This window comes from Stegodyphus dumicola, chromosome 4 (assembly GCF_044657685.1).
Source record: "Stegodyphus dumicola isolate Sdum_Otavi_A_Nest chromosome 4, ASM4465768v1".
NCBI classification, from domain to species: domain Eukaryota; kingdom Metazoa; phylum Arthropoda; class Arachnida; order Araneae; family Eresidae; genus Stegodyphus; species Stegodyphus dumicola.
In genome coordinates this window covers 106442489-106454508 of record NC_140771.1, presented here as the reverse complement: position 1 = coordinate 106454508, position 12020 = coordinate 106442489, and the positions used below count along the sequence as shown (strand labels likewise).

At 31.2% G+C, this 12020-nt stretch overlaps 1 protein-coding gene across 3 annotated transcripts in view; it reads left to right on the top strand.

Annotated features, from left to right (window-relative positions):
- Positions 1-12020, top strand: part of LOC118198766 (neogenin-like) — a 284128-nt gene that overhangs the window by 202143 nt on the left and 69965 nt on the right. For all 3 annotated transcript variants that reach the window (XM_085815315.1, XM_085815317.1, XM_085815314.1), the window contains exons 18-20: positions 5001-5195; positions 5596-5628; positions 9020-9158. In XM_085815315.1, coding sequence (XP_085671441.1) covers positions 5001-5195; positions 5596-5628; positions 9020-9158 — 367 coding nt within the window. The remainder of the gene's footprint in view (positions 1-5000; positions 5196-5595; positions 5629-9019; positions 9159-12020) is intronic.

The following is a 12020-nucleotide window of genomic DNA, read 5'->3' as shown; positions in this document are numbered from 1 at the left end:
AAAATTGCCAATATGTAAAATGTAAAATTAAGCTTTTAAATAATAAATTAATAGGGATCTTTAATTCCTGCCTTCATTCTAAAATAAGAGAGCAATAATTTTCTATCTAAATGGAAAAAAAAATCCGTCATTTAATGTGTATTGCGGATGTATTGACGAAGTCTAAACTTAACACCTCTACATTAAATTGTCATGTGATCTGAAATATAATTCATATATAAAAAAGTCAATTATGTTGCAACTCCCTCTTCTTCTCTTTGCTCGTCTCTTCTGCTCCTTTTCGCTGTGTTGCTAGCCGCACAAAGTTAACTTCTCTAAATTTGCCCATTGTTTAAGATGTAAGCTATACAAAATTGGGGGGGTGCATAGCAATATCCAAGAAATAAATTATTTGTGGAATTTAAGCCATGTCTACAAATTTTTTGGTTTATGCATCCATCCTTCTAACTACACAGCAAAGTCTTCAAGTTATGATGCAGAGCACTGCTGCCAATCCGGTGCAGCTCTCACCAAGTCATCTTATTTTAATAATAATGCAGTCTTTATTTAAAAAATGGAGCAATTTTATTACATCAAATGGCTCATTCGAGCTTGAGCTTGTGCAAAATGACCCAGCTTGATTGAACATTGGTTTATAGAATTGAATTGCAGATTTAAAAGTGCAAAATTGTCTAGCAATATCAATGGGGGAAAGAAAAAAGGAAAAAAATCATTTTGCCCTGCCTTTCTAGTGATTAAACTTCCAGTCTACCTCTGCTTTATAATGAGTAATCAACAGTTGGAAGTAAAAAGAAAATATTCATCTTCATACGTGAACAAATGTTTCAATGTTCTTACACTAATGTTTGGTCTACATCCACTTTTTTCGTGTTTACCTTTATTCTTTAGCTATTTTATCACCTAAATTAAATTATGTTCTTTTCAGTGGTTTAAAAAATGAGAACTATGCAACGGATTTTACATTTTGCATATAAATTTAATGAAACAGTCTGAAATTTAATTTTATTGATTTTCAAAAGCTCAAAATATTGTTTAAAAAGTGTCTCGGTATTCCCAATATGATTTTTAATTAAAAAAATTGAGAGTTTATTTAATATTATTTTAAAAATGATGTATGCTAAACGTTTTTCATTACCATGAAGTAAGTGAATTTTAATTAAGTACTGCTTTAAAATTTTGCTATCTAATGTTGTTTGAATTAGGTAAAAAAAAAAAAGTATTATTTTTATGAAAATAATTTAAATCTTATGATACCAAAAAAGTAGTTTTTCCTATTTATGTTTTACATAATTAAATAACGAATTTAAATATTTATAATTATTTCATTTAGGGAAGGTTATTAAAATTACTGTAGTAATAATTAGAAATGAGGTTATTGTTTAAAAATTTGAATTTTAAGAATTTTGCATTACTTTATGAATGAGTTAATTTGAAACGCTAGTACAGAAAAATGGACATAGAATTGTGTTTTGAATGTAATGTAGAAAGTATAATGTTCGGAATATTGAGTACAGTTATGATGAATATAAAAATACTAAAAATTTTATTTAAAAAAATAGAATAATTGCATGTATAGATATAAGTATAATGAGGGAGTACTAGTTCAAAAGAGAAGCCCTGTTTTTACCTCTGTTATTTGTTCCTTTTACCCTCCTCATATCAGGAGATATAAACTTTGAAGGCTCCCACCTTATAATTTTTTCATATAATTACTTTTTTATATATAAGTGGAGTGCATCAATTGTTTTATAAATGGAATGTATAGTGCAGTTCAAAAAGACCAGTTGCTTTTAAATAAGGAATGGAGACCTTTATAAGCAACTGCCAAAGCAACCCTTAACCACTCATGATATTACATGAGTCAGGTTTAAATGGTTTTGCTCAACAGATGGAAATGTTTTAATTAGAGAAAGCTGTGGGGTCTTCTAGTTTTGTGTAAAATGAGAAAATTAGAAATGTAACAATAGCAATAAAAACCATTATTTTAATAATATTAGTATAAAATTTATTATGTTAAAAATATAAGTTATAGTATTTAAAATTAGTTATGTTTTGAAAATTTTGAAATTTGTGGTGATTATTCAAAATAAGTAATGTGGGTGCAAAAACTGTGATATAATTGCAAAGTATTGCAAAGCCTTCCCTAAAAAAAAAAAAAAAATCTAATTGTGTGGACTCTAGAACACAAAGAGTTTTGGACTGAACAATTTAATAAGAGCTAAAACAATATCAAAGTTTGTATTTTTCACTTATGTAAATAATTATTTTGCTCAAAATTTCAGGATTTGCATCTTTCAAATTATTTCTCTTCATTTTCTAATGCTTTAACGCTTTCTTCCTAAGAAAGCTTTTCTCTCACCTAGCCCTTTCCTTCTTGAAAGGGGGGATATGTAAAATATAAAAATCTAGTTTTTAAATAATAAATTAATAGCTCTTTAACTCTTGTCCTCATTCTAAAATAACAGAGCAATAAATTTCTAACTAAATGAAAAAGATCCATAATTTAATATGTATTGTGCACTTATCGATGAAGTCTGAACCCAGCACCTGTACATTAAACTGTCATGTGATCTGAAATGGAATTCATATAAAAAAGTCAATTATGTCTCAACTCCCTCTTCTTCTCTTCGCTCATCTCTTTTGCTACTTTCCGCTGTGTCGATAGCAATGCAAAGTTTACTTCTCTAAATTCACCCATTATTTAAGATGTAAGCTGTACAAAATTGGGGGGGGGGGCTTAGTGCACCCACAGTGATACTGTTCATTATCCAAGAAATAAAATTATTTGTAGAATTTAGGCCATATCTGCAAGTTTTTTGGTTTATGCATCCATCGTTCTAATTACTCGGCAAAGTCTTCAAGTTATGATGCAGTGAACTGCTGCCAATCCATTGTAAAAATCACCAAGTCATCTTATTTCAATAATGGAGCAATTTTATTACATATAATAATGGCTGAAGTTAAAAATTGCCAATTACAATATTCCCTAATTAGACCTATTACATATAATAATCGCTGAAGTTAAAAATTGCCAATTGCAATATTCCCTAGTTTGATCAAAGAATTTTCCTATCATCTAGTAGTTCAGAAATGAATACAAAGATGAAGTATAACTAGAGAACTATCTATTTGATTACTTTGTGTTTAGTTAGGCAATTCAATGATATAACCAGCAGTTCTCTAATATAACTGTAATGTTTGTAATATAGCTGATTACCATAAATCTTTCAGAAAAGCATGCAGTATTTGGACATAACTGGTGCTGGAGTTGTTTCCATTTCGAACGCTAAGTCAAACTGCAAAATGGCTTGATGTGTAATCAACTTTGTTGGTTTTTATGGCACATGCTCTAGCAATTGAGATTGTAAGACAAGCGGTTACTCACATGAAAAATACACTCATGTCCATAAATTAAGGATAATTTGGAGCCACGCGGAAATCGAACTCTAAAATAAATATATCATCTGTAAAATCACTACACACATCTTCAAGAATCATATGCAAATTTCAGGAAGTAACCAGATGACACTGATGGTACATCACAATGACGAAAGTGTAAGAGAGTGATATATAAGGAATACAGGCAAAGAAGTAAAATTGTTCGCAGGCGCTTTATAAGCATTTCAGTGCAATAACCGATTAGTTATGACACAAAGGACGCATTTGGATGATTTTTTACGTGGTAGAATTATCGGCCATCTGAAATGTGGGCGTACCTAACTGGAAGTATCAGACGAACTTGGAATTGCCCAGAGTGTCATCTCCAGGCTTTGGCAACTATTCCAAGATGATGGTAATGTGAGTAGACGTTACAGCACAGATCGCCCCAGAGTTACAACGCCAAATGAGGACCGGTATTTGGCAGTTACTGCCAAAAGAAACAGGCGGAGCACAGCCTCAGACCTGTCTCGTCAGCTCTCTTCAGCCACTGGTACGACAATTTCAATGCAGACCGTGTACAGACGCTTAGGGCAGATTGGTTTATATGCTCGTAGACCTGTCAAATGCGTTCCACTTACTGCAACTCACTGTCGCCTGTGGTTAGCCTGAAGTAGAGAGCATGCATTGTGGACACCGCAACAGTGGGCTTGTGTGATGTTTTTTGACGAGTCAAGATTTAGCTTGCAGTTTGATTCCAGCAGGACTTTCATATGGGGAGCTCCAGGTACCCGTTACCACCAAGAAAACATCATTGAACGACACCGTTACGGTGGTGCAGGAGTGCTCGTTTGGGGTGGAATTATTCTGGGTTCCAGAACTGACCTGCATGTTCAAATTGGAACCATGACAAGCCAGATCTATCGGGACGTCATTCTGGAACAACATGTACGTTTGTTTCGGGGCGCTATGGGCGCACAATTTGTGTTTATGGATGACAATGCTCAACCTCGCCGTGCAAACATCGTAAGCGAATGCTTTCAATCGGAGGATATCACCCATATGGACTGGCCAGCATTCTCACCGGACTTGAATCCAGTAGAGCACGGGTGGGACATGCTTGGCTGACGAGTTGCAGCCCGTCAACATCCTCCTACATGTCTACCGGAACTTCGAAGAGCATTCCTTTTTGAGTGGTGTAATATCCCCCAAGATCAGATCGATAATTTGATACTCAGCATGCCTAGGCGTTGTACGGACTGTATTGCATCGTCTGGAAGACATACAATGTATTAACAATCATACCAACCATGTAATACTGTTTTTTTGTAAATAGGGTTTTTTTTTTTTTTTTTTTTTTTTTTTTTGTAATTTGCTCCAGGGAGAAAAAATCGCTATTTTTTTTTAATAATATCAAACATATAGCATCTTTTTTGTCTCTTTACCTTTTGTTTAATAAATAAGCTTTACAAATAAGTCAAATTTGTTTTTCTTCTAATTCTTCCTTTTCCTGATTTTGCATTATCCTTATAATTTATGGACATGAGTGTATATGTGTTTAATTGTTCTTTGTTAAACTTTTATTCAGTCATAATAGATTCTTTATGTATATTATTTTTTAGGTTATGTCATATTCTATACAACTGATAAAACGCAAAGAGATCGAGATTGGGTTGTTGAAGGAGTAGTAGGAGATAAAATGACCACAGTTCTTAAAGGTCTGACATTGGATACTACATATTATTTCAAAATTCAAGCTAGAAATAACAAAGGTTATGGTCCTCTTTCATCTGAAATTTCTTTTCACACAACTCCAGGTAAGTTAAAATAGAATTTAATATTATGTTTATTATGATTTATTATTGTATGTATTTTAAATTTAAATTTGAATTGAATCTATAACAAGTGATATGAATTCTGAAGAAAAATTTCAATAAAAAGAATTATGTCTTCATAGTTATTATAAAATTTTCAGTTGCATTCTCATTTAATTTTTATTATCTGATATCCACCTGCAGTTTCTTAAATATTTTTGTTGCTTGCAAGCTTTAATAATGTATAATAATAAATATTTTGCTCTCTTTGATTGTTTCAGAATATCTCTATTTAATACCTTTTGCTTTTTTCATTTTATATAATTTATTTTTATGTTACCTATTTCTTTAAAATATTTTTATTTGGTTTGCATGAATATTTTTTTTATTTTGTTCAACTTAGGATTAGCTCATGTGTCTGGATCTGCACTTTTTGGTAAGATGATTTATTTCAAATATAAATTATTAATTATTTTTATTTAAAAATTTCTGTTTTATTAAAGCATGAAAAATCATTTTTGTTAAAGTTATATTAATTTATTTTATTATTTATTTTGTTCACTCAATTATTTTTGTGTTATGCTGGGAAAAAACTCTTATTTTTTACTTTGTTAATGTAACTCATATACATTAGTACTGTGAATTTATATAATAATTTGTTTCTATCCTGGCAACATAAGACCAATATTTTGCACAGACACAGTGTTAAAATAATGCACTGACACAATGTTAAAAAAATTGTAAGAAACAGTAAATTTTATAAGCAAAATAATAATAATAGTGATAAAGGTGATGTTTATTTGCAGTTAGTGAAAAATTTAATCTGAATGCATTGTTATGTGATTACTAATACCCAGAAATAAGTGTACTTTATATCATAATTATGAAAGTAAAGGATCTTGTTGCATTTGGGTATTCTTTGAAGACTAAAAGAAATCGTGTACTGAATTCTGGTTCAACACAGATCTAGACACATCTTTTAGAGATATAATAGGCATCCTCCCCTCTGGGTAGTTTGAATGCATTTTATTACTTATCTGTTAATCCATATTTAGCCAATGTAGTTGTGCAAATACATAGCAACATGGCCAGTTAAATGTATTTAAGCTTTTAAAATTGCTAACTTTTTTTTTCCCCTTAAAAGATTAGAACTTTTGCATTGGGAATATGGAAATATTTATGTTTATGTTAATAATATAAAATGATTAAGCTGTAAAGCAAAGCTATAATTTTTAAACATTTCAAAACTGAATTTTCATAATATTCTGTAAATTAAGTCTTACAACAAAATTCTGCTGTCCTTTAGTGTGATATTGTTAGAGATAATCTCAGACCCTGTTTCTAGTCTGCAAATGGTCAATTAATCCTTTTACTCTGATGCCACACATACCTGCTAGCAAGAAATGCACTCATTTCCCAGCCAGTACGCTGGCATAGCAGAGCTTTTTCTCATTTGCCACCCTGACTATCACACATTTGTACCAGTGTCCTGTAACATTTTAAAGACCTCTTGATGCTGCCGTATGTCTGTTACTTTTGGACTGAATAAAGGTTTAGGATCCTGACCTTCAATCTGATCACATTCTGTGTAACATTGGTGTCAGCTATTGCCCGAGGTGGGCATAATATAGACAAAACTCATCTCTTTAATTCACCGTATGATTCATCTTTCTATATCCCTTCGAATCCTTTTGCTGCTGTGCAGTCTTTTAGGGTTACTATGCAAGGTTCTATTATGCTTTGCATTACTTTTATTTCAGAAAACCTTGACTTCATTTTATCATGCTGAGCAAGCGTTATTTATCAAATGAATGATAAATGAGCCAATTAGTGATGTGAATGAGAGTGATGATTCATTTTCTAAAGAGTTAGAGAGTCATATTTCTGGTAATTTTCATATGGACATTTTGTTAGAGAGCTCATTGTGTGTCTACTTTCCAGCTCACATGAAAGATTTTGTTTCTTCTTGTAAATAGACTTTCTTGTATTTTTTTATTAATTTAAAAGTCTATTAATCTAGTTTATCAGTTAAAACTTTGGAATAATTCGAATACTGGTTCCAAAAACTATATCTCAAAGTAAGCAATTTTTTTTATATATTTTCATGTAAAGGAAAAAGATTATTAAATTATAATTTTAAGATATGTGATAGCTTAAGTAATAATCTAAAATAGTACTGAAAATTATAATGTTAGGATGTAAAAATTTTTTATGTAATTTTTTTAAAGTTAAGTTAGGCTTAACACACACAAAATCCCCAGCCTAAGGAACAGCTCCTTTTGACTGCCATCTGTTCCAAGGGAACTTCTTAAACAAAGGCACGCCATCTCAAAAGGGTTAAGATTACCACATAATACTTGTGTGCATTTAAAGTTTGTGTGTGGCTTGTCTGAAAAATAAAGAAAATATTTTTTTTCTGAAGCTCAAATTGGCTGAAATGAAAAGTGGAAGGTTGAGGTAGGTGACGGGTGATCAAGCTCTACATGTCTCAGATCAAGTCTTGTCATGGGTAAAAGTATAGATGAGTATCAAGCAGCTATACCTGATAAAAGTTTGCTTAAAATTTGGAAAATCTCATTCTGAAGCTTTCTATATATTGAAGACAATTTATGGAATGCTTTTTCATCATTAGGTGATGCAAGTATTTGTAAATGGAAGGGAGAGCATTGTGGAGGGAACAGCATTCAGAGTTTTTTCAAGAACTGAGAATAGTGTAACTCATATGAGCATAGACGCATATATGGTCGTACTATTCTCTGTTCCCAGAGAGATGATGTTCAAGAAAAAGAACTGCTGTAAAGTCACACATTCATTGGCTTTGAGTGAATTTGTGGTTTAAAAAATATTACACTTCTCCTTCTACCATGTAGCTCTGACACTTAGCTTCAGGTGATTTCTTATATTCTCCAAGCTCAAAATTTGCATCAAAGGTCTTCATATTATAATAGTTGACAACATTTAGATAGCTTCAAATGCGGGGTGGGATGGGGGGTTAAACAAAATCTCAAATGAAGATTTCTCCCACTACTATGAAGAGTAGCAACAATGCTGGAATAGCTGTATTCAGTCACAATGGTGTCTGTTTTAAAAGTGATAAATTATAATCACATGTATGTTCAATTAAAAATATTCAAATTGTTCTCATTATTTTTAGTATGGACCACACATTACTAGATTTGTTTTCATAACTAGTGTAAACAAAATCAGGAGGTCTACAAAACATATATCTAAAAAGTAAAAACTCGTATTTCTTCTGTCTTTCACTGTTATTGATTCCTCTATTTTTCTCTGCTGCTGGTATTCAAAGCTTCATTACTCATTATCTTAGTCTGCAATGATCTGAATACAATCATTTCATTCATTCCGAATAAGATGGTTAATCTAATAAGATAGATAATTGCTTTTCATTATATTTTTTATATATATATATATATATATACTTTTTCTGAAATATGGCTTTTGTTTTTTACTTTTCTCTTTATTACTTTTATTATCTATCTATTATTATTACATTTATTGCTTTTGAAGTTTGTGTTTACTGTGCTCTGTTTATCAGTTTTGTATTACAGTTTTTGATGAACACAAATCTGTATAATTCTTAATACACATTTAGATGTATCATTTTTTAAAAAATGTTATAATGCATTACTTATTTGAATTCTTAAGTATTTTGATACTTCATTACCTGTTTTCATTCTAATATTCAGTGTAAAGCTATATCATATGTATTATAGTACATATTAATATTGCATGATTCTGAAATATTTGAATAGTTAGTAAAGATTATAAAGTCATTCATGTTATTTTTTATTATATATTTCCTTTAGATAATAAAGGGTTAACCAATAGCTTGTTGTATATTATAATTACTTGTGTGTCTGGTATCACATTATTGATCATCATTGTGGTTAGTGTAGTAGTATGCCGGCGACGTAATGGTTACTTGGCAGCTGATAGTGGCAAAAGGTAAGATTTCTTTCACACTTTTTATGTACTAATTGATTTTCTTTTTTTCTCAATTGTGAGATTTTATTGAATGCAGTTAAAATTTAGGATAATACAGTCAAAAGTCGTTAATTCGGACACCCATAATCCGGACCTCAAAGCTACAAACTTTCTGCGCATGCGTCGCATTCACGCATGCGCACAGGCGTTTACGAGAGCGCATAAGACCCTTACAGCTGCGAATATGTTTGTGCGCATGCGCGTTTAATGTGTAACGGAGTTATACGCTAAGCTAAAGTTATCTAATTCAGTTAATGTTGCAGATTGCAATGTTCCTTAATCTTCGAATTGGATCCGGCTTATTATTTTTTGCAGACTGTTAGAGCAATTTTATAAAAGTAAGCTTGAACTTTCGATTATGTCAAATAGAATTTCCGATACGTATTTACTACAAAGCGAAAGTATGTTTTGAAATCCAAAATCTGTTTATCAATTTCACGCTGCTCTGCGGCAGAGGGGGGGAAGTCAGAAACGTCATTATTAGATTATGATAGATTAGAAAGATTATGTCAAATAGAATTTCCGATATATATTTACTAATATGTAATTTGTATCTACAAAGCGAAAGTATGTTTTGAAATCCGAAATCTGTTTATCAATTTCACGCTGCGGATTGGAAGTTGATCTGTCAGCACTATCCTTATCTTCAGAGCAGATATTTTTATTTTATTTGGTTTATAATTCCGTACTAAGTGTAGTATTTCATCTCGATATACTCCGTCTTTGATATGATTTAAATCAAGTTCCTCATCGCTTCCGATAGTGAAGAAAGTGACCCAGAGGTTATTGAAAACGAAAACATTTCGATTGACAAATTAGTCCGTATTCTCAACACAGCAATTATAGGACTTGAACAGCGGAACTTTGTAACTAAACAAAAAATTATGTCTGTTTAATAGAATTAAAGAGAAAGTATTATCACATGAAACGAAGCAACTTACATTGAAGGAAATGTTTAATAAAGTAAACAAATAAATATTAAGCTTTTTCTTTTTGTAAATTTTGATACCCTTTAGATCATAATTGTTCTTTATTTCATAAATTACGGTTTCATATTTTTAATTTTGTAATTTCTGCATGCCATCTTACCAGATTTAAACTGATGATCTATAATCCGGAAAAATCGATAATCCGGAATCGCCGAAGTCCCGACGAGTCCGGATTAACGACTTTTGACTGTATACTTAATTTCAGGTAATCTGTTTTACTTACTAATCCAAACTGAATAATAAAATGGACAAAAGTTATTTCTCAAACAAAATGCCAGTTAGATTTTATGCATTACTTTGTTGGTTTCTCAGATGATTCAGCTATGTGTATATTCTGTATGATAAAAATGCAGATTTTTCATGCAGAACATATAAAATTAACTAACTGTATATAAAATTGATTTTGAGAGTTCTTGGCATTATTTCCATCTCTCTGTATGACAGAATTATAGCATTAATTAACTAATCCACAGGTAGGGTAAATAGTATGAATTAAACAATTGGCACACTTAACATTTTAATTAAATTTTAGAACTAATTAAAATGTGTTTTTCTCTTGTATATATGTTCTCTCTCTCTCTCTATTATATATATATATATATATAATTGTTCAGTTATTTTCCTGATTTGTGGTTTCTAAGTTTTAGATTTTATGCTGTTAGTTGCAATATGTTATATAATAAATTTATTTCAATTGTTTGGGGGGGGAATCACTTTTGTACAAAATCACAGCAGTGTATGACTTGCATGGTTATGTTAGTGTCTTATTTGAATGATATGCCTATTGCAAACAGTTTTACATTTTTGATAAATTTTCAGTAAGAAAGAAGGAGTAGACAGACTGCAGTCCAGCTAGGCCAAAGCGTAGTGTTAGGTTCAGGGTGAAACCTTAATTCAGACTGAGTTAGTTTTAGTTCTCAAAGCATTTTGATTGGATAGTTAATAGTGCCATAAAATTATTATTGGCTGTTTTATTTCTATTTACATTATCAGAATTGTGTAAGAGTCATATGGCATGGATTAATCTCGGAATGACACAGTGCAGAGAGATCACTATTTTTAGAACAGAGAAAGAAAATTAATTTATGCTGCTAATTTACTCATTTACATATTTATTTCTCTTACACTTACATACACACACACGCATATATATATATAAGAGTCTTTATTGAATATTTATTTTATCATCATTAGTAAATTGGATTATTTGAATTATGGCAGAGCACTTGGGACTAGATATGTCTTCGTGGAGGATGATTTGTATTCAATTACGTTTGTGGAAAATGGTAAAAACTCCCATGCAGCTAGCCCAGTTGCCTGGATATGAAGTCTGGTTTTAACCACCTGTATTCAGTGGTCTTAGCATTCGATTACTAGTGGGCCATCAATAGTAAAAAAGAAAAAGGATAAGATATAGTGTGAAACCCATATTACAGAAATCTTAATGTTTAATTATTAACATTTGTTAACAAGCTGTTTTGATTTTCTGACAGTTGCTTAAATTTTTAAGTGGGGAAAATTTCTTCAAATATGTCATACTTCCAAAAAATGTATCAATTAAGTAATGAATAATCTTGTAAAAAAGCAGGTTAAACATTGTTTAAAAAATGGTCACTTTTATTTCTCAGCATAATCTCTGTTGAGGACTATACGCACCTCACTAAGTCCGTGTTGCGGTGTTTTCAACTCATTACAAAAGTGACCCTCCTTTTAAAAAATATCAAAAATTGTAAAATTTGCCATTGATGGGGATAGTGACTTCTTGCTACAGGGTTGCCATGCTACCTGGAAAACTGGAAAAAGTCGGGAAATTCGAAAATTGACCAAAAAGTTC